This window comes from Osmerus eperlanus, chromosome 20 (assembly GCF_963692335.1).
Source record: "Osmerus eperlanus chromosome 20, fOsmEpe2.1, whole genome shotgun sequence".
In the NCBI taxonomy this organism is placed as follows: domain Eukaryota; kingdom Metazoa; phylum Chordata; class Actinopteri; order Osmeriformes; family Osmeridae; genus Osmerus; species Osmerus eperlanus.
The window spans coordinates 8,443,004-8,465,640 of record NC_085037.1 but is presented as its reverse complement, the minus strand read 5'-3'; the positions used below and the strand labels follow the sequence as shown (position 1 = coordinate 8,465,640).

General features: G+C 50.0%; 1 protein-coding gene across 1 annotated transcript in view; it reads right to left on the bottom strand.

The window, feature by feature from the left end:
* ext1b (exostosin glycosyltransferase 1b) overlaps positions 1-22,637 on the bottom strand; it is a 59,732-nt gene that overhangs the window by 8,499 nt on the left and 28,596 nt on the right. Inside the window, exons 3-7 of the mRNA XM_062445931.1 lie at positions 7,211-7,304; positions 6,300-6,407; positions 5,993-6,112; positions 2,284-2,416; positions 938-1,056 (exon numbers count right to left, since the gene is read on the bottom strand). Of these exons, the coding sequence (XP_062301915.1) occupies positions 938-1,056; positions 2,284-2,416; positions 5,993-6,112; positions 6,300-6,407; positions 7,211-7,304 (574 nt within the window). The remainder of the gene's footprint in view (positions 1-937; positions 1,057-2,283; positions 2,417-5,992; positions 6,113-6,299; positions 6,408-7,210; positions 7,305-22,637) is intronic.

Here is a 22,637-nt window from a genome sequence, read left to right as displayed (position 1 = left end):
CACACAACACGTGTGAAATCAATAGAATTCCAACACCATCTTACCCACACACACACCCTAATCAGCCAGTAAAGACTTGGTTTTTCTCAGAGAGCCGTGTGAATCCTTTCCTACATGGGTCTATTCTGGTTCTCTGAAGACGGGGGAGCTGGAAAGGCAGATGGCGTCTCTGTCAGCCCACCAGTCTTCTCAGGGAGGTGTGTGTGTGTGGTGTGTATGTGAGAGAGTATGTGTGCCTTAATGTCAAGAGATGGGAGCGGACGACACACTGTTCCTCCCAGAACAGAGAACACACACACGCGCGCACACACACACGCACACAGCAGGAGGTCCACAATCTCCATTCCACCTTCTGCCTTTGCCAGAACCGTCTCAAAAGCTTTCTTGCTCCCAATTTTCTCTCCCGCGCCCCGCCCCATCCCTCTCATTCTCTCTGTTCCATTCATTTATTTATGTCCGTCTCCCCCGTCCTCCTCTTCCCGGCCCTCTTAACATGCAGGCTTTGTGGCTTGATACAAGCACGTGCACACGCACGCACACACACACACACACGGCCATCAGGGGAGCCACTTTCATTTCATGGCGCGTCTCTGTGTAAAAAGCTACGAATCAATACATGTTGTTACCAGCTGCGCCAAGGAACATCTCCCACAGACCTGGCGCCATGGAGACAGATGTAGCCCTTCCACTACAAACTGCTGCTCTAATTCAATCGGGGGAAAGTCTACTGGTTTACTGCGCGTGTGTGTGTTTGTGTTTGTTGCTCAGGGAATGACATTTCAAAGGTGCCCAACTCAACATTCTGTGGAATCCATCAGTCAGCATAATAAGTTATTTCTGGTCGAGTTTTCTTAAGAATTGAATGAACACACAAAGACACACTCCACACAAAGCAGCTGTGAACTCTCTCTTACACACACACACTTGAATTCCTTACCTGAGCGCAGTACTGTGACTTGGCGACAGCCAGCAGCAGCTTGAGAATAGGCTGGGACTGGGAGACCAGGGGGGTGACAGCGTGGATGACGGCTGTGAACTTCGCGTATGGTTTAATTCCTGGAGGGTGACCAGAATAACAGGAAGATGAACACGTTACTCAGGTTATAAATGCAGACATGTAAGGCACGGTTTAAGAACTGGAACTCAAGCACGCGATACGAGCAACATTACACGTATCGTATCGCCAAGATCAGACAGCTTTGAATCTCTAAAAACACTGATGGAAAACTTCTCTTTGTACAGTCAGGCTTTGTCTATTAGCCAGACTTGACCTGATTTATTGTTTCGGTTGTTAATTAGCGTTACAAAACAAATTAGCCAGCTTGATGACTGATCTAGCTATTAGTGCCCACTTCATATCTGCACGACAACACCAGTCAACCAGTTGTTTTTATCACCCAACAAAGACCCCTCTTCACCCTGAGCGGGGAGACCGGCTCTCACGGGAAACAATTGGATTTCACGTCAGTCGTTTGGAAGACAGATTTCTCCAGTATCTCTCCCTCTCTCTCTCTCTCTCTCTCTCTCTCTCTCTCTCTCTCTCTCCCTCTCTCCCTCTCTCCCTCTTAATTTATCCCTGCTCACAACACCTTGTTCCTTTAAGGCTCCCCATGGTTAACTGGCGTCTCTCCAACAAACAAATACAAAATCCCAGCAAGGTGATCCATGCTTGTCGCCGGGGCGATTGTTTTTAATATCTGCGGCCCTCTTGAGGTGCTCAATCAGTGACGGCTGTATTGACAGGGCTGCCTAACCCCGGTGATGAAGACTGAGGGAGGGAGGCTGCTCAGGTGTGTTTGTGTGTGTGCGTGCGTGCGTGTGTGAGCCCAATGAGGTCAAAAGCCACATCCACTGCTTTAACACAGTGAATGAAGATGTGTGTGTGTGTGCGTTCAGTGTGTCAACCGCCTAACGCAAACATCCATCCCCGGTCCAGTCGTCGATCTGTTACCAAGGTTACAGCAGGGCGTGTCGAGGACATGTGAACTCAGGTTCAAGAGGGTCGACTATCAGTATCAACACTCCAGGTGGGTGAAACTGCACCAGAATTTCATTCACATGTGAAGGTCAAGGGTGACATTAGACCAGGAGTAGAAGACCAGGAGACACCAGGAGTCCTTGAGGGCCAGGCAGGCCACCAGAGCAGGTCTCAGGCAGGAGAACCTCCTCAGAGATGTTGCTCTACACATCGAGTGGAGCATAAAATAGAACCAGTACTGAAGACAACTAGGCTGACACATCAGGTTTTAGTGTGGCGTAGTGTAGCGCAGTACCACCACTGACCTAGGGTGGCGTAGTAGAAGGGGAAGTCCCCCAGGTGGGGGGAGTACTGTGGTAAAGCGAAGAGCCCCCCAGGATGCCGGTTCCACATCAGGGTACTTCTGGATGAGGACTCCAGAACACGGTCCTGGATGATCTGGAAACAGAAGGATGGAGAGAGAGAGAGAGAGAGAGAGAGAGAGAGAGAGAGAGAGTCAGTGAGAAAGAGCGATAAAGCCCAGTTGTTTGAGTCGTTCCCTTTTTTTTGGAACCAAAGCAAAAAAAAACTCGAGAACAGAAGTCTTTTCATCAAACTGAAGAACGAAAAAGTCAATTCTAATAGAAACCCAGCCAGAAATGAATGAGTCATCAGTCACTCCAGAATCGTTGTTGATCCAGAACTCCCCGACCCAGACACAAAATAAGTCTTGTCAATACAATAAAACGTTGACAGTGAATCACTGAGCTAGTTTGTGTTCCCCAGTAACAGCAGATGAAAGCAATTATAACAAGAAAACGTTACTTATATGACATAGTGAAATGGGCTCTGTGTACAGTATGACTCATCTTTTTTTATTACCAGACAAACTCCATTGTCCATAAAGCCACCTAAATAGACTTCTACCTCAATCGGGCCACCATTGAACCTAATAAAGCTCCTCAGACAGATCAGATCTAACACTCACGACCCGACAACTGAATCACCAGTCAGTCAAAGAAGGCCAGTTCCTCCAAGCCTCAAACAGAGCGGTCACTCACGCTAGACACTTAAATGGCCCCAATTTCCCCTGTTGCTTCTAAGAACAGGCGAATATGGGTGGGGGGATGGGGGTGGGGGGGTGGGACAATTGGCCCCCATAGGGAGAGGCAGAGGCGGCTGAAAGAGATATTACGGCTGTGCCCTTGAGCAAGGCTAAATTGCTTCGGTAAAACCGACAGAGGTTTGCGGCCCTGCTTTATAGCCTCTATTGAATCCTAACAGTGGCTAGGGGTGACTCGGCCGTTGGCTTGGTAACAACATGGAAAGAGAGAGTGAGGGAGAGACAGAGAGAGCGGGGGAGAGACAGAGAGAGTGAGGGAGAGAGAGCGAGGGAGAGAGAGAGAGCGAGGGAGAGACAGAGAGAGCGAGGGAGAGAGAGTGAGGGAGAGACAGAGAGAGCGAGGGAGAGACAGAGAATGAGAGTGAGGGAGAGACAGAGAGCGAGGTAGAGACAGAGAGTGAGGGAGAGACAGAGAGCGAGGGAGAGAGAGAGAGTGAGGGAGAGACAGAGAGCGAGGGAGAGAGTGAGAGTGAGGGAGAGACAGAGAGCGAGGGAGAGAGAGAGTGAGGGAGAGAGAGAGAGGGAGAGAGAGAGAGAGAGTGAGAGTGAGGGAGAGAGAGCGAGGGAGAGAGAGAGAGCGAGGGAGAGACAGAGAGAGCGAGGGAGAGAGTGAGAGTGAGGGAGAGAGAGTGAGAGAGAGAGTGAGGGAGAGACAGAGAGCGAGGGAGAGACAGAGAGAGATGGGAAGGGACGGAGGGTAATATATAGAGAAACAAGGGAGCGAGTGGGAGAGCAAGAGTGAAAGTAAACTTTGATGCTACATGAATGTGAATTCTACACACCTGTTACCTTAATGACAGTTTTTACATTTTATATCTAGAACTATCTTGCACTACAGTACTTGTTTTATCTTTCTTTATATTTCTACTTACTATGTTAATTATGCACCACCTACCAAAGCACATTCCTTGTGTGTGTAAACCTAATTGGCAATAAACTGGATTCTGATTCTCATTGGAAAGATAGAAATAGAAAGAGACAGAAACGAGAGAGAGAGAGGGTTAGGGAGAGCTAGAGAGAGGGAGAAAGAGGGAGAGGGTGGGCAGTGTGAGCTGGAGCTTCCTGAGAAGGTAATAATATAGCTGCAGGGTCTTACTGTCATAATATTGACACAACAGCATCAACATTCATTGGTAGACTGAGGGATGAAATAAAGAAGAGTGTATGTGTGTGTGAGACAGAAATGGAATGAGGGTTAGAGTGAGAGAGAGGGGTAGGGATGGAGTCCAGGCAGGGAGGAAGCATGAGAGAGAGGGGAGAGGGAGCCTATTGTGGTCCCTTTCTTAGGGCCCTCTGGCCAGTCAGTAAACCATTTGCCATCAGCTCAAACTAATTAACGTGGAATCCCTCCACCTCTCAATTCAGTTGCTTTTCACCTTTGAACAGGAAAATGACCGTCTTAAAACTACCGCCTGAAGGTCTTACGAGAGGCCATTACTCCGTCCGTCCCCACCACGCACGCACACACGCACGCACGCACACACACACACACGCACACACACACACACACACACACACAGCACTCGGTCCAACCTATCTCAGCTTGATCGACCACTCAATCTCCCCACCCCACCCCACAAGCAACAACACCCAATTAGACGATGATAGATCCAGCCCCACTCTCTGGAACCACTATAATTGTCTTAATAGTTAGCGTTAATAGGTGTGCCAGAACTGCAAGAAGCTCCATTGGCCTTGTGATTGGTTGAAACGTCCTCACTTCCTGACAGGAAAGGGGCTGTGATTGGTTGAGCTTGCCTGCTGGTTTGTGACAGAGACGCCATGCTCCACGCATCCATAAGTTTGATGAAAGTGGTTGTGTGTGTGTGTGTGCCCCCCCCAGGGAATCTGCTGAGATAGAGTAAGGTGTTTGTGAAAGAGTATGTGTGCTTGTATTTGTGTTTGGGTCTGTGTCTATGTGGTCTGTGCGTATCGGCCCAGATCTCTAGCAGAGCGAGAGCGGCTCGGAAGGATGAATAAACCATGCTGCTCGTTATCTCGCAGGGCTGCCACGGCAACGCCATTTACATATGTCACACCCCACCCTCTCTCCCCCCCCCCCCCACCCCCCCCACCCCACCCCACTCCGTCGCCAGGCAGGACGGGACAGTCACTCAGGCTTAGACGTTTAGCCTCGGCAACGCGCAAACAACAACAAAAACAACAGCGTCTAAGTCGCCCAGGTTGGGGGGTGTCACTGGCCCTCTGGCAGGGCTGTGGGGGGGGTGTCAAGACTGTCTGACATCACACCCCAGATGCGGAGAGGCAGGCTGTGGAGAGGAGTGCCATGGCGATATGTGTGAGAGATTAAAGGGTGCCCGGGGTGGGGCTTAAGATAAGCAGCTGATTGGTGTGAGGTCTGTGGGGCAGACGGGCAAGACTGGAGAGATAGGCAGATCGGGGGCAGGCAAGGGGTCATGACGGCCGACTCTGATTGGATGATAGGAATAAATACATAAATAAAACGTGCGTGCAGCTAGTTTGGCTGGAAGGCTGGAGCTTAGTGGAGCTATGGAGCCCTGCTGGGTTTTGCTGAGAGGGCGCGTGTATCCTTGGCCTAGACGTGTGCATTTGTGCTGTGGTGGTGTGACTGTGTTTGTGGTGCAATGCAGGGTTGTGGTGTGTGTGTGTGTTGCCTGGTATGTGTGTTTGAGGGGTGTATATATGCCACGGTGGGTTTGTGCCACGGAGCGGAGGCGTGTGAGGCCTGTGTTAGCATGCGAGGCGCCCTGGCATGAAGCAGAGTCTGGGGAACAACACCGCAGAGAGGCTGGCGTGACATTGGAACCCTCCGAGAACAGGGAGAGATTGATGATGAGAGCCGAGCGGGGAGATAGCGAGAGGGAGGCTGGGAGAAGGAGACAGACAGAGGTGAGATAGAAAGGTGTGCGTGCGTGTGTGTGTGTCGTTACCTCCAGAGTGGTCAGCACTATTTTCTCCACAGAGGAGAAGTAGGCCTCCCAGAGGAACTGGGTCTGCTGTCTGAGAGACAGGATCTGGTCTTGATGGATGGAGCGCACCGTGGACGGGATCTGGAGAGAGAGACGCCACACAGTTATCGAAGGAGGGAGAAAGAGAGAGACACCAGACAGAGATAGAGACCAGAGAGACCGAAAAGCCCAAACACAGAGGCCAGAGAGAGAGAGAGAGAGAGAGAGAGAGAGAGAGAGAGAGAGAGAGAGAGAGAGAGAGAGAGAGAGAGAGGAGCAGGACGGGTACCTGCAGCAGTAGTCTCTCGTCCCCGATGACCGCCGCGGTGTTCCAGCTGATGATCTCAGAGAAGGGCAGCTCCCAGCCGTTGCTGAGCATGACCGGAACACACGCCGCCTGCACACACAAACGCCTTCATGACTCGTCTCTTCATGAAAAAGCAGGGGAGAGAGAGCGTGCAGAGGGATGGAGGAGGAGAGCGATAAAAAGAGATGAGGTACAGCCAAGCTGAGACTTGGCCTCTGGCAGAAAGCTGGTGGCAGAGAGAGGGATGAGTGGAGGAGAGGAACGGGGGAGGGATGTGAGGAGAACGGGAGGGGGGATGAGGAGAGGCGAACAGCTGGTGTGTGCGAGGAGAGTTTTGACGTAATGACGGCCCTGTCAGTCAGGGGTCATAAAGGTGTCAGCTACAGCAGCGCTGGCCCTCGGGCTGTGCTCTGGCTCTCACTCACACACACACACGGTCATGCATGCACACACACACACGGTCATGCACGCACACACACACACACACACGGGCTTGCACGCACACACAAACACACAGCATTTGTTTTTAAAGCGACCTCTAATCATCCCTCCACCTTCCACACACGCACACACACTCCCACTCCCACTCGGGCAGACAGCGTGGAGTGAGTCAGACAGTGAGAGCTGGAGGGGAGGGGGCGGGGTGCAAGTGTACCTTTTCCTTTGGAAGAAAGGGGGGGGGGGGTTGGTGAGGGAGGTATCAGAAAACTGAGAGAGAGAGCTCTAAGAGGTTCCTGACAGTTTGTCTGTCCAGAAAGTGGACAGGAAAACACTACTTTTGTGTGTGTGTGTGTGTGGGTGTGTGTGCATCTAAAGACCGTGTCCTCCGCAGTATTAAAAGAGGTGAAAGGGAGAACTGCAGAACATTGTGTGTGCGCACGCGTGTAACTCACTTGCAGAGCCTCCAGGAAGCGGAAGGACCCCAGGCGTCTTCCCCGAGGCACCAGGCAGAAGGTGGAGTTGTACAGCATCTCCCTGTAGTCGTACCTGGATTCCGCACACACACACACACACAAAGGTCATGAGGTCAGACCACACATATATTATCTGCACTACAGACACAGATTCAAGAGATGCATGTTAACGCTTTAGGAAATCCACCTAGTCATGCACGCGCACGCAGCTCCTCAAGGATATGAGTACATGGTTAGGAAATGACATCACCAGCTGTCTTTTCCCTTCCTCCATCCAACCCTCCCTTCCTCCATCTCTCTCTCCCTCATTCCCTTCCCTCTCTCATATGTCCATTTCTCTCCTTTACTCCCTCTCAACTGCCCCTCCTTCCGTTTCCCCCTCATGTCCTCCTTCCCGCTCTCTCTCCAGTCAGGTGTGTCTTATTGCTCTCCAAACAGAATGACCAGCGTTGCCAAGGGTAATGAGCTGTGAGTGACACCTGCTTCCAGGAGGCAAGCTGCTGTGTGTGCGTGCGTGTGTGTGTGTGTGTCTAATCAGCCCCAGACAGCGGGTGTGGTGTGTACACACGTGGGTGCAGCCACACACACACACACTCGGGGCGGCAGAGAAGGTACAGATGGGGAGAGACGATATTAAGATGCTTTCCATATCAAAGAGACCGCCATCAGCCCTTCAGTTCCCACTCTCTCTGCCTCCCACCCTTCCCTCTATCCCTCTCACAACCCCCCCCCCCTCATTCTCTCTTTCCCTCACCTTGTCTATACACCATCTCCCTCTCTCCTGTCCCCCCTCCTCCTCTACCTCACACTGCAGACTACTAGGCAGTAACAATGAGGGCGCTAGGGTGTGGAGGTTAAGAGAGAGGAGAGGCAGAAAATCATTCCTCGATTTCAGCGATCTATAGGTGAAGGTGAGAAGACACTCGCTGACTAACACACCAACACAAGACACACAAACACACACACACACACACACACAGAGAGACAGGCACACAAACACCCACGCAGGCATCCAGGCATGCACACTCCCACTTCAAACCACACTAGATGTGTTTTGGCCAAGCCGGGCACTGTCCCCCTGCTTGATATTCAGCGGAGCAGCAGTGTGGATGGCTCTCTCTGCAGACAGCTGGGCCAGGAATATGGCGTCCAGCACCCTCTACATCGCCATCGACAGGTGACAGAATGTCAATGTGTGGGCGTGCAGCTGTCACCTCTTCCTGTTCCTGTGAAGCCTGCCCTACTGAGGGGTGCGTGCGTGTGTGTGTGTGTGCTTGTGTGTGTGTGTGTTGGAGAGAGGAGGTGAGATGTGATTTAGGTTGTGGTATGGATGGATCTTTTGGCACTGTCTCTTCCAACCATCACATGACTAGCTGGCGTTGTTGAGTGTGTTTGTCTTGTGGAAGTCGGAGAGGGTTTCTCCGGCCTCCTGCAGAGAGATCTCCTCTCTTAAGCCGCACTTCCACTGCTAGTCCCTGGAAGTTGTTCTCACCAGACACATTTTCAAGGAACTAGAAGATTCCTTCAGCCCATCACAGAAATCTTCCCCTTTACAATAGGTAAATTAGTCATCTGACGAATGCACCATGAATAGAAAAATAGAAAAATGTAAAATAGACGATAATATATATAATATATCTTTTATATAATTAAATGTTTTATATTAAAAAAGAAAATCAGCATGCTTATGACGCCAACTATTATTACATTACAAAGATATTGGAATACACTTAGTCATTACGGGTCGCTGAATCCAATCGCAGCTGGATTTCATGCTCAGCATGAATGCTTAATAAGGAGTGAGCTTAGTCACTGATCCATATCTGGTGTGCTCTCAGTGGACGTTTGTTTGCAGAGAGAGAGAAAGGGCCGGATGCAGACTCAGCAGGGTTAAGGCCTCATCCCTCTCCCCCAAGTCAGACTTGTTTGCGGCTGCGGAATTTGATTTATATGCTGCTGGGAGCTCTCAACCAATAAGAAATGTTCAGCTCTGCAAGCCCCACCCCAAAGGTTTGTGTATTGCGGGGAAGAACCATCCCAGGACCAGGCTCGTAATGGTTCCTGCTCTTTGCTCCCCGGAACACAATGGAGACTGCGGTTCCTGGGGAGGAAACACAGTGAGTTCCGGGGGCAGGTTCCTAGTTCCGGGGTTACATTTTCTGCAGAGGAAGAGCGGCTGTAGAGTCACACAGACAGACTGGGTGACCCCTGACCCCTACGTGACCTCTGGCTTGTCCACTGACGCCCCCTCGGCTCCATCAGCGCCCCCGGGGCACTTAGCAGGGTCACTGCTCAGCACCTGACTCTTTCCCCCATCTTTCCCTCCTTTATCTATTCGATTGGAAAACAGCAAGACTTCCCTCCTGCTGACCTTGAGCTGCCTAGAAACCCCACCGCTGAGCCACAAGCTTACGGGCTGGGAGTATGTGAGAGTGAGAGTGTGTGTGTGTGTGCGTGTGAGAGAAAGTGTGACACAGAAAGATAAACCAAGGAAGAACAGGACAGAAAAGAGGAGGAGGACAGAGCATGAAAGGGGTTAGGAGCGTCATGCTTTGATTGGAAACTGAAATGACGATATGATCCTGTGATGTTATGAGGAGGACATTCAGACCAGCACACTGAGGTGAAATAAACCCTGACAACAGACTGTGTGCGTGTTGGTTCCAGTGAGGGACTGCATGCGCTTTCTTACAGTTCTGATGCAACAAGGCGACCCCTTGTCGCACAGATCCGACAACTTTTAACATTGTTGCCATGGAAACTCAGTTAAATACCCCAGTTTGGAAAGACTTAATAACAAGCATTCTGCTCTTAATCTACTGAGGGAGAGAAAAATCACAGCCATTGTTTGGAAACGATTGTTCCATTAAATAAAGAAGGAAAGAACGTAAGAAAGAAAGAAAGAAATGTTGTACTTTTCTAAAACCTCCCCCTCCCTCTCAGGGCCGAGTGATCCCCAGAGGTGAGGGGCTCGGTTGGGCCGGCCGCCAGCGCTGCCGTCAGCCCTGGTGCAGGATGGGTATCTGGGTATCTGGGAGTCAGGTGGCTAAGTGGTGAGGGAATCGGGCTAGTAATCCGAAGGTTGCCAGTTCGATTCCCGGTCATGCCGACTGACGTTGTGTCCTTGGGCAAGGCACTTCACCCTACTTGCCTCGGGGGAGAATGTCCCTGTACTTACTGTAAGTCGCTCTGGATAAGAGCGTCTGCTAAATGACTAAATGTAAATGTAATGTAAATGTATCTGACAGACGACTGCTTCCACTAACCCCCACCCCCAGACTCTTTGCCGTGATGAGAACACACAACCACAAACGGCCTTGTAGTGTTCCAGAAACGGAGGGAGAGGGAGAGAGATCCAATTTAGAGCTTTATAAGCCTGTTGTCACATTAGCCGGTGCAATCTTTCTTGCTTATTTCTGTCAGTGTGTGTGTGTGTGTGTACACTGGATATATTACTAACTCGTTGTGCCTAACTATGACTGTGAGTGTGTGTTTGGCTGTGCCTGGCAGTGTGTATGTGTGCGTGTGCGTATCCTGGAGGGGCTGGAGATATGTGTGTGGAGACAGAGAGAGGAGCAGGCTGGATTAAAAGCAACAATGAGAAATGGATGAACATAATACCCCGACTAAAGGATTAAAGCCAGTGATATGGGTCTCAGCCCTGGAAGCTGGACCCTGGGAGATGTGTGTGTTTCAGAGCATACATAGATGGACAAGGAGAGTCTTAGCATATTCTGTGAGCTAGCATGATTGAACTGTGTGTGTGTGTGTGTGCACATGCTGCATGACTGTTTGAGAGCAAACATGGATGAGAGTCTTAGCATATGTCCTGAGCTATTGTGATTGGAGCATATCTGAAGTGCAAGTGTGCCTGCGGGGCAAACACATGGTTCATGTAGCCTTTCTGACGAGATGAGAATGTGTGTGGGTGTATGATGCATGTCAGAGTGTGTTTGTCTGAGTGTTTGCATGAGAATAATTATACGTGCACACATGCGTGTAGCAGCAAACAATAACAAGAGCAGGGGTTACTGGAGTGTGACTGAGTGAAGCGTGTGTGTGTGTGTGTGCATGTTCCCTTGTCGCCACAATTCTCACCCTTCCCACTCCCTTGTCATGCGCCCTGTGCACCCTGTAGTGTGTGTGTGTCCACCCGTCCACTCTTCTGCCCTCCTCCTTGCTCATCCTGCCCACTGCACGCTCTCCACAACTAATTCATTACCCTAATTAGGGCTCATTAGCCAGCTTATGCTAGTTCCAATTAGTATCCTAGCATAAAATACCCCCCCCCCCCCCCGTCCCCCCGTCGCTTCGCTTCCCCAAACAAACACACTGGCTGGACAGGATCCCATGACAACTGCGAAGTCCGGCCACTCACAGGGGAATCCCATTACACATACATACACACACACACACACACACACACTGACACACACCAGGGTCCGAAAAGCACCCTGGTCCTTTGAAGTCTGTCTGTCTCTTTTCTCTCTGTTGACTCAAAGCTCAAGACAACTTTCACTTTGGAGTTACTGCAAGGGCACCATGAGTAGTTCAAATACACAGCAACAGATAAAAGAAAGCAATAGTCTCTTTCTCTGTGATCTAGACATCATCCTCGATATCTTCCTGCCTGATAATCCTCAGCATTCCCAACTCAATGAGAGGTTTGTCTCAAGCGCACTGCCAAAAACTACAAATGGTTAGCGTTAGCCTGCTTTGATTGGGAATTCACAGCAACTCGACAGGACAGGGCTAGCCAAACAGTGTTGGTCATTCAATACAGCACGGTGGCCTACATTAAGCTGTGGCTAAGACGCTGCTGGCTGGTTGGAACAGACTTGCATTTAAGACCCTTTGTACCATTCAGTCAAACCCTGAAGAGGAGGGAAGGAGGGGGAGAGAAAGAGAGAAAGAGAGAGAAAGAGAGAGAGAGAGAGAAAGAGATAGGGAGGTGGAAAATGAGAGAGAGAGAGCGCGAGGTAAAGGGAAACCGAGCCGGAGAGAGGGAGAGAGGAAGAGAGCGACAATAGCTCGAGGTGGTGAGTTTGAGTGACAGGGGACGTATGTAGCTCTGCTTTAGTCAGCATACCTTCCCCAGGGTGCTTTCTCCCAGGCTGCCCCACCCCCACTACACACACACACACACACACACACACACACTACACACACACACACACACAAACACACACACACGCACGCACGCACGCACGCACGCACGTACAAAACCTAAATATTTTACACATAAGCAGATAGCGAGCGTCCCTGGCGCGGAGACGCGTTATTCTCTGGGACAGGTTTATGCCGGCAATCTTTTCAATTTGTCCTCTCGTATTTCAGCCGCCACCGGCAGACGGGGGGAAGATTTCAGCAACGGTTAGTGTCTGAGTGCAGCTCTCTGGAGCCCCAGACCTGTTAGGAGTAATCTAACTAGAAGTGGGGAAAGGGGGGGAAAACACATGCATTCACACGTGCGTGCGCTTTCAAACACACAGTAACACTTTAGATCCAGGTGCTTGTAATGAGTTAGTTAATAGGTAATAAGGCCTTAGCAAGTCTTATTAACACATGTTAATGTTAAACATCTGTGAAGGGCCTTATTACCTATTAACAAACATTGACGATATCTTTCGATAACTCTAACCCTAGCCCTCACCCTTACTCAAATTTATAACACAAAACATTCATGTTTTTTAGTAAAACTATATAAAGGGCCTATTTGAAGGGCCTTATTACCTATTCACCAACACTTCTTTCAAGCACCTGGATCTAAAGTGTTACTCAAACACACACGCATAGTCCCACACACCCTGATTGGCTGGCTCCGCTGCGCCCTCAGATCAGCGGTCTAGACCAGACACACACTGGAGACCAGCTGTTCCTCGCTCCGCACTGCACTTCACTTCCAGATGGCCCTGGGGACCTAGGCATCCGTGTGTGTGTGTGTGTGTCCGTTTGTGCCTGAGAGTGTGTGTGTGTGAGTGTGTGTCCGTGTGTGACCGTCTCTGATTCCGACGTGTCGGCACACGCTCCTGCCGCAGTCTCTCTGTAAACTCTCGCCCGTTTGTCCTCAGCGCTCCGGGCTGAGTGGCCCAGACGAGCCCACATGTACCCAGGGAGCCATGCCCCTTTATCCACTCATCACACAAGCCTACATGGAACGACTTGGGCTGCCGAGAACTGAACTGACTGAGCATATGCCACCCAGACACACACGCACACACCCAAAACACACACACACCCAAACGCACACCGACATAATGTGTTTCAATTCATTCCATGCGCTTTATGGTTGACAGGGGCTCTTTATATCCCAAACCCCAGTTCAATTTAAGATACACCCTGCAAGCGAGTATTCACACACACACACACACACACACACACACACACACACACACACACACACACACACACACACTCCAGAGGCTTGCGGCCCCAGAGCCCTCGGATCCAGTCCCATCTGCCTGTTAGCTGCGGCCTCTCTCTTCCTGAAGGTGGCTGGAGAAACTCATTAACTCAAATAACTGTCCACAGACCAGGGCTAATGTATTCTCCTCCCAAGGCTTCCAACATTCTAACGGCAGCTCCATATGTGCCCCAGCACCAGCACAGCGTGAGATTAAGTACAACAGAAACACCAAACTCATACATAAAAAGGATATCATGGGTAAATGGTGCAGCTATAAGCAGAGGGAGTTGGGGGAAGGGGGGGGGGGAGGGTAACACAGAGAGATGTGTGATGTGTCATGTTCACCTACCTACACTGTCACGAGCTGGCTAGTTAAGCATGGGTCTGACAGCTCAGCAGAGTCAGATCACCAGGTGTACACATCGCTGGAGAGCTGATGGCTAGGCAGTCCTTTGATGAACATATATGTGCGTGTGCGTGTTTGTGTATTTATCCGACTCCAGAGCAGGAAGAGCAGCTGTCAATCTCTGTCCAGTCAGGACGACCTAGTCACTGCTGGCTTTCATCGGTCGGACACATCATAAGAGAGATGAGTCATGCGTGTGTGTGTGTGTGTGTAAGAGTGGGGTTGAAAGAGAATTGGTGAGTGGTAAACAACATAGAGGGATGGTAAGAGGAAGAGAAAAAAAGAGTATGCAGTTCATGTAATGGCAAATCTAATTATAATTCAATTTAGATTCCTCCATTCATTATTGAAATATATTCAGAATAATGTCATTGATTTTCCTCATGAATTCTCTGGCGGTGTTCATTAAGGGGCTAAAACTTAGAGCTCTGCGTCCATCACCCATACTCCACATAAATCATGCATTTGTGTCAATGAATGGCAGATTAGCATACAAACCCAGAGACACACAAGTTAGAACTTGATCCCGAGAGCGAGGGAGAGAGAGAGAGAGGGGGGGGGGGAATGGAATGCAGAGACGGAGACAGATAGCAGGGGTTTGTGTCTCGTCTGGTGATATCATGGGGGGTCAACGCTTAGTGGACTTTGGTTGGCTACATCTGATGTCATGTGACCCACCTCAGCCAGGGGCTCGTTGGCCAGCAGGTGTCATATGACCTAGTCTAGGGCTTAAAGCTGGGCAGGGCGGGGTCAGAGGTCAGAGTGCACGCTGGTGAACAATGGCCTGGGCCGGGCCTCTTGAACAGGGGCCTGGCTTTAGCTTTGAGACTGTGGGAGAAAGTGTGTTTCTGTTCATGTGTGTGTGCAACCCTGTGTGTGTGTGTGTGTGGTAGAATGGGTTCAGAGGGGTGGAGGGGGGGGGAACAGCTGCTCCTCAGCGCTGCTCATCCAGGTCAGCACAAAGCTTCCTGCCATGCAGCTGTGGCCCCGAGGACGGGAGGAGAGAGAGAGAGAGAGAGAGAGAGAGAGAGAGAGAGAGAGAGAGAGAGAGAGAGAGCGAGAGAGCGAGAGAGCGAGAGAGCGAGAGAGAGAGAAAGAGAGAGAGAGCGAGAGCGGGAGAGCGAGAGCGAGAGAGAGGGAAGCCCTCACACAGATGGATGTATAGATAAACACGGAGCAGGAGCTTAACTAAAAAGGGAGTGCAGTACGCACACACAAGACAGATAACGCCACGTTTGACATAGTAGGTCGATGGTCAAGTCGTGGTTTGACGTTTCAAATGACACATTAATACAAACACACTATCTCTCTTATTCATTGGCAACTTTAATTCAAAGAGCCTAAACTGACTTCTCAAACGACCAAAGCTCCTCTCTATGAGGTGGTGGCGAATGGAGCATATCAAAGAACGCTGGCTGGCTATGAACGCCATTCCTCCACTTTCAGGTCTGAACCCACAGAGAAAGGGGGAAGGAGGAGGGACTGAGGTGGGGGACCAGATGTCAACAATGCAGCCAAAATGGTCTACTAGCAACGCTTTCGAATGGGAACTGCAGTGGTTTGCACATTGTGTCGCCTTGCAAGAAAGCATGAAAACCCCACTTTACGTTTGAGACCTTCGTCGATTTAATGAACAACGTTGCTGAAGATTCTTTCTCTCTCATCTCTTATTCTCTCTCAATGTCGTTGATCAACCTTTAGCTGTGTGAGATTTCGAAATTGTTGCCAAAGAGCTATGACTTCAGACGCCAAGAATGCCAACCTCTTCATTTTAATGGATGACACTTCAGGAAAGTAGAGAAAGAGAGAGAGAGAGAGAGAGAGAGAGAGAGAGAGAGAGAGAGAGAGAGAGAGAGAGAGAGAGAGAGAGAGAGAGAGACAGAAGGAAGGAAGGAAAGCAGAGAAAGGGGGAGAGAGGAAAGACAGCAAAGCATTAATAGTGCCAATTACAGCGCGACTATCTCCGCTCGCAAGCGACACAAACACTCAAAGAGCTCAAAGAAGTGTATGACAAACAAGGACACCTTTGCACACTGCACTCTCGTTGAAGGTGTACACACACACACACACACACACTCGAACGCATAATCACTGTCTTTCTCTCCATGCCTAAATGAAGTCGAGTAATCTAACGCTTTGATCCGTTTCACTGAGGAACTGTCCACTTGTATCCAGGCGTGTAATTCCCTCCAATCAGAGAGAAGCCAGCTTTGCTCGACAGGCGACCCCTCCGACGATCCACACAATCTACCTCGAGTGAAAACATCTCACCGACGCTAAAACCAGACCCTGCTGAACACTCAAGCATATATAGTCTCTCGGAGAGAGAAGGCTCCCTCCGAGTGCGAGCGTAGCATTAGCGCCGCAATAAGACCCTTACCTCCAGCTGAGACTTCAATTACTATGGAGCTAAAAGTTAGCAGGGACGCTAATCATAACTGTAGCATGCCAGGCAGTGCGGAGGTAGAAAACGACAGCTACGTGCCCCACAAGTAACAGTGGAACAATTAGCACTCGTGAAATGGACCAGGCCTTGTGTCTCAAAGAGAGCCTCCATCTATTTCCGGAAGCATCTTTTCCCTGCTGTTCTGTCTCTTAACCTGTATCTGTGCGTCCTCGCTTTGAAAAGCGGTCAACAAAAAGAGACACTTTGATTGGCTGGGAGACTAGGAGAACAGATGACGTGCAAGGGAGGGGCACAGGTGGCCAGCTGGCGGGAGACGTCCAATAACAGCAGGCCTCTGTGACAGCTGAACTTCCAAAAAGGGGTCAAAATGGAGGATGGAATTCCACCCCGAAAATACAGACGTCAACAACATGTCAGGTTCTGCCAAAACTTGAACTTGAATTTTTTTGTCCTTCTTTCCAAGTTGGTGCTAAATTTGCTGGATAATAAGCCAATAAACTGAAGGTTAACAGGTGGCCCTCGCAGAAGGAACTCTCCGCTACATAGTCAATTTTTACTGCCGCTTGTATGAAGAGGAGAGTGCAGTCCCATGAGCCTTTAGAGCAATACCAACACACCCCTCCTCAACTGGAGAAGTTCAAAGGGAACTCAATAAAACATTTACAGCACAGTAGAGTCTTCTGTCTCCCTTCCTCTCTCTGTACCTCTCCCTCTTGTTGGCTCTGCTCTGAATGACCTTGGGTTAAATGCATTTAATTAGAGCTCCCAGGATCTGCAAGCCCCCTCCTCCTGCTGTGTGGCAAGCTCAAAGACGGGCCCTCTGGACACCATCTCTCCCACACCAGCTGGGGCTGGGGCTCGAGTTGGGCTGGAGATACGGTTTGGGGCTGGCACTACGGATGGGGCTGGAGATAAGGGTGGAGCTAGGGCCAAGGTCAAAGCCAGGGGTGTTTTTCATGAAATTGACTGAGAGACACTCTTATATTTAGTTAATTCCCAGACACATCAGGGTTTCTGTATTGAACATGGGGTGTGCAGGTCTGCAAAACCTTTGTAAGATGCCGTCTTGATTTGAGAAGTGGGGTAGCGTGCAATTGTAAACACGGTAAATTGAGGTTGGCTTGATAACCACAGACTGTGGTCTTTCATGTTGTACCCCCCCACCCCCCCCCACTCCCTCTCCACCATGATCACGGAACAGAATGGGAACGGAAAACATCTCACTAAGTATTCCAGCCTCCAGTTACCTCAGAGGGTCTAGCTAACAGAGCGCACCCAGAGGTCTACACAGGCAGAATGAAACACACCGACCGTGTCACAGAGGCAAGGCGACAGCTCTACGAGGAGACAGAGAAAAAGGATCAACCACCACCACTCTCCCTCACCAACATATGTGGCTGGTGGAACGGCCTTTACAGGCATCCCAAGACCTACACCTAAATGACCCAATGGTCGTTATTTGTATATTTATATAAAAAACAGCCACTCTAAAAAAGGGCAATCTACACATCTGGGGAAATTAAAGGTCAGAGATTTATATTTAGACACTGGGATGTTCCATTCCTATTCTCTCCTCCATACAGAGTAAGTCAGACAAGAGCATTTGACAATGGACTTTTTTAAATAAAAACTGAGCAAATAGCAGAGGGAGTTAGCAGGTGTTAGCATGCGCGCTAATGCTAACTGCTTGACTGACTGACTGGTTGGCTGTTTTATCTGGGTCTTTTCCTGAGGCGGTGAGGCAGATCTCATTAAGTCTCTTTATGAATATTTGTGTTGGAGAAAAAAAATCTAGTCTCCCCGGGGATGATAAGATAGACAGTGGGATGTGATGGGGAGAGGGGAGAGGGGGGGCGACAGAATGAATTTCATCTCACACACACACACACACACACACACACACACACACACACACACACACACACACACACACACACACACACACACACACACACACAGTATGGTTCCTAATCAGTTAATAACCACACCATGGTATATCATCACTACAGTGGAGGGAAGGGGGGGAAGGCACAGGACAGGAACTAGCAAACTAGACTCGGGAGAGAGACAGGCCTACAAGAGAAATACATTCCTAATTAACGCGTGTGAAATCCCCAGAGAGGCCTCTCACTGCTCCACGTTTCTCTTCCCCTCCAGTTTACCATGTGCTCCCAGGTATTTCCTGCATCTCCCAAGTGCAGCGCTAAGCTGAGCAAGAACATGATTAATGCCCAACACTTCCTAGCTGGGCCCGCTATCCTCCGCAACACACAGACGGGGGCAAGCTTTTAACCTGCAAATGAGGTGCGCTGATTCACCTTTAATAAGTCAGAGGAGGAGGATCATCTGGCTCTGCTGCCGGCCAGGGGACGCTTCAACTGATATATCCATCAACGCCTTTTAACCGGCACTGCATCGTCAGTGTACCATCTGCCTGCCGTCCGTTCCAGCAAGGCTGCTTTCCCCTCCGTCAGTTAGGCCCTCGCTCAGATGGTTTGAAGCTGGGCTGAGGGTGAGGACAGGACTACTAGGATTCGAGGGGTTTTGCTTTGTTAGTTGATAGGTGGACATGCACGTGAGGGGGAGGGACTTGGTCGATGTTGATTTGTAGGCTTCAACAGCTTTAAAGCCAGTCGTCCAGTACCTAGCTGGAGTGGTTGTTTAGTGTGATGGGGGGCATTCAGTATGAGAGGACAATGTGTGCTGACGCGAGCAGCACTTGTGTTGTTTCAGGTTGTTTGAGCAAGTGGGCTCTGGGCAAAAGTGAAGGTTCATACCAGGTGAGTGTATGCTGTGTGTGTGTGTGTGTGTTCTCTCACTCAATGGGCAAGGTTAAAACCCAACCCTGTGGTCTGGACTCTGAACAATGAGCCCAGTCAGATTTTCCAGACAAACTTTCAACATCCTAGTAAGCTCTGTCTGATTCATGAACTCAAGTGTTTTGACAATAACAAAAGCCTCCTTCGTAACAACGACTATTTATGAGCCAATATAGGATAGAAGGTTCTCCCAAAAAAGTAAACAGCGTCAGCTCGTCTTTAAAGGACATTTTTAGTGTCCTTAAAGTGTAGTGAGTGTAATGTTACACTCAGCAGCTGTGTTTGAAACAAAATGGTGTTTTCTTCAGTGATCAGACACTCCAATTAATGGAGCCATTGTTCTCCTCACTTCTGTCACGACGACCTTCAATAATTTGGACTCAAAATAGAACCTGTGCTTTAAAAATGACTTCATTCTGAAACTGCTGGACTTCACCATTCAGTCACATCTCTCTACTTCTACATCTCACAACTCTCCCCCACCTACTCCCCCTCCCCACACACATGCACACACGCACACACGCACACACACACACACACACAATGGACAGCTCATGAAACAGCTTGAGAGAGATGAAGGAATTGGTTGTCCTTCCCCCTCTCCTGCCCCCCTCCCCTCAGATATCCACCAGGCCAGTCTTACTCTGACAGACTCATTAATGAGTCCTCCCCCCACCCTCCACTGGCAGGCCTCCAGAGATTGTCAGTTTGAGGGGGGATTCCCTTGACCGCCAGGAAACCGGAAAGTTATGTGTGTGTGTGTATGTATTGAGGTAACAAACAAGTTTGTCGCATAGACACCCAGCACAGATTCAGATCAACATGCATTCACACACCACACACAGGCATTCCAGTCTTCCCTCACCACAGGAGCGCTGGCGGTGTAAGGGGGCGGGGGGGGGGGGGGCAGCAGATTAATCCCACGTCTGTCCAAAACATTCTTTAGGCACTTCAGTGGTGGTTCGAATCCCCCCCCCCCCCCTCCCCTCAAAGAGTGACAGCGATTCAAGTCGTGATTTGATGGCTTGAAAGCCGGAGCAGCAAAGAGCCGTGCAATGATTATTGAGGAGAAAAACATCTTCTGACTGTGAGCTGAGTATTAATGAAGTGCTCTGTGGCCGGTACGTCTAATCTCCTCTCCTGGGCCGTGATGTGGGTGTTGAGCAGCCTACCTGCGTGGTGCTCGTGACACCTTAAAGCCTCGCTGCTCCACCTCCTGTGTGCCTCAGCCTGGGACTTACATTTACATTTAGTCATTTAGCAGACGCTCTTATCCAGAGCGACTTACAGTAAGTACAGGGACATTCCCCCCGAGGCAAGTAGGGTTAAGTGCCTTGCCCAAGGACACAACGTCAGTTGGCATGACCGGGAATCAAACTGGCAACCTTCGGATTACTAGCCCGATTCCCTCACCGCTCAGCCACCTGACTCCCCCTGCGTTGACTTGGCAAGTCAACGCAGTTCGAATTGGCCCAGGTCTCTCGCAAGCAACACCCATTGGAGGGTTGTATTTACAAGAGCCGTATTCAAGAGCGGTTACTTATCTAGGGGGCACACACCTCTATCAGTAGAGCTCTCCATCACTCGGCGAGCTGAGCAGTTGAGGAGAGAGAGAGAGAGGCCCCTGGAGGACGTTGATATGTACCCAAGGAACATACATGACTGGAGCTGCAGGCTCAACACTGCGCCAATGGCTGCACAAAACCTGGCAGAGGGAGGCTTAGAGGAGGATGATTGGAGAATTCTCTCTCTCGCCTGCTCTCTCTCTCTCTGGCGCCTGGAGATAAGTGTGAAAGTCAGGCGAGTCGCCGGTGTTAGGCATCATGGACGCCGAGCGCTGTCGAATACAGTCAGCTGTGTTTGGACCTCGATCGATACGAAGCGTTGCAGCAAAAAAAAAAAAAAAAAAAAACGGGCAACTTCCGCCAGTCAACAAAGCCAGTGACGGTGAAGCTCGTCTTATCTCCTCACATTTCAAACCCTGCTCAGTCACTTCCAATTACGTTTATTGGGCCAACACCACACCAGTGTGGCCTAGCGGGGCATGGGGACGGAGGGGGCTCACGCAGGGCACGACTTACCGGACCTGACAAGCTCTCTCTCTCTCCCTCTGTGAAACCACCAGGAAGTGCTGACTTGAGGACCGCGGCGAGAAAGACCAGATCGGTTTCCTCCGCAGAAAACCCACAGCAGCAAACAAGATACTCCTTATTACAGAGACAGGGGTTGGGTAATAGTCCTGAGGCTTTATACCAATAGTGACTTTACAAACATTCAGTTTCACACCGCAAATGTAATAAAAAAAGTGAATTGTCTGTGTTTTTCATAAACTGAAGATTACCAGAAGACATATAGAGAAAAACTCTCCACAATCTCAATAGTATAAACACCCTCCCCCCCCACACACACACAAAAAGAAAACCATTCGAGGCCATGATGGGCGTAACAGTCGCCGGTCACTGCTGATGTAAAGTGGGCGTCTCTGCCTCTGATCACCAGGCTGCTCTAACGCATGGCGAGGAGAAGACCACCCGTGCGGTGGCGTGGAGGGGCGAGGGGTTAAGCCGCAAGAGGTGCCGGAGCACGCTGCTGTTAGCAGGGACTGAGACGCAGCCACGCCACCTTCGCCACTTTGGCTGAGTGATGAGTTCAAAGAGCTCATGGTAATAGCCTGTCTCCAACATCTCCCTGACCATAAATCTCCCCAGAGAAAAATGGGGAAGCAATCAGGTGGGAAGTGGTGTGTGTGTGTGTGTGTGTGTGTGGTTGTGGGGGTGAGTGTGAGTGTGTGTGAGACAGAGAGTGCGAGTGTGTGAGATGCACAAGCTTTCTTGAGTGTGTCAGTGTGTGCGTGTGTGTGTTTGTGTGCATGCGAGGCAGAGAGTGCGAGTGTGTGAGATTGTGTGAAAAAGGAACACGCATGCACAGAAATGAGCAAGGGGACGTGTCTGTTGACAAGCTTTCTTGAGTGTGTGTGTGTGTGTTTGTGTGCATGCGAGAAAGACAGAATGTGAGTGTGTGTGTGTGTGTGTTTGTGTGCATGCGAGAAAGACAGAATGTGAGTGTGTGAGATTGTGTAAAAGAGGAAAAAACCTGCACAGAAATGAGCAAGACAATATGTGTGTGCACAAGCTTTCTTGTATGTGTGTGTGTGTGTGTGTGTGAGTGAGTGGGCGCGCGTGCGTGTGCCTGCGTGGGAGGGGGTGGTGCTCCTATAAATGCTTTGTGCACGGCTTCCAGATGAAGCCATGATTCCCTCCCACCACTTAATGTGATTAAAGAGTTGGACACAATAAAAAGCCCTTCCTCCCCTTTTTTAAGTAATCAAAGCATTACAGCATGCAGCCTGGGAGAGTTCTTTGCTGTAG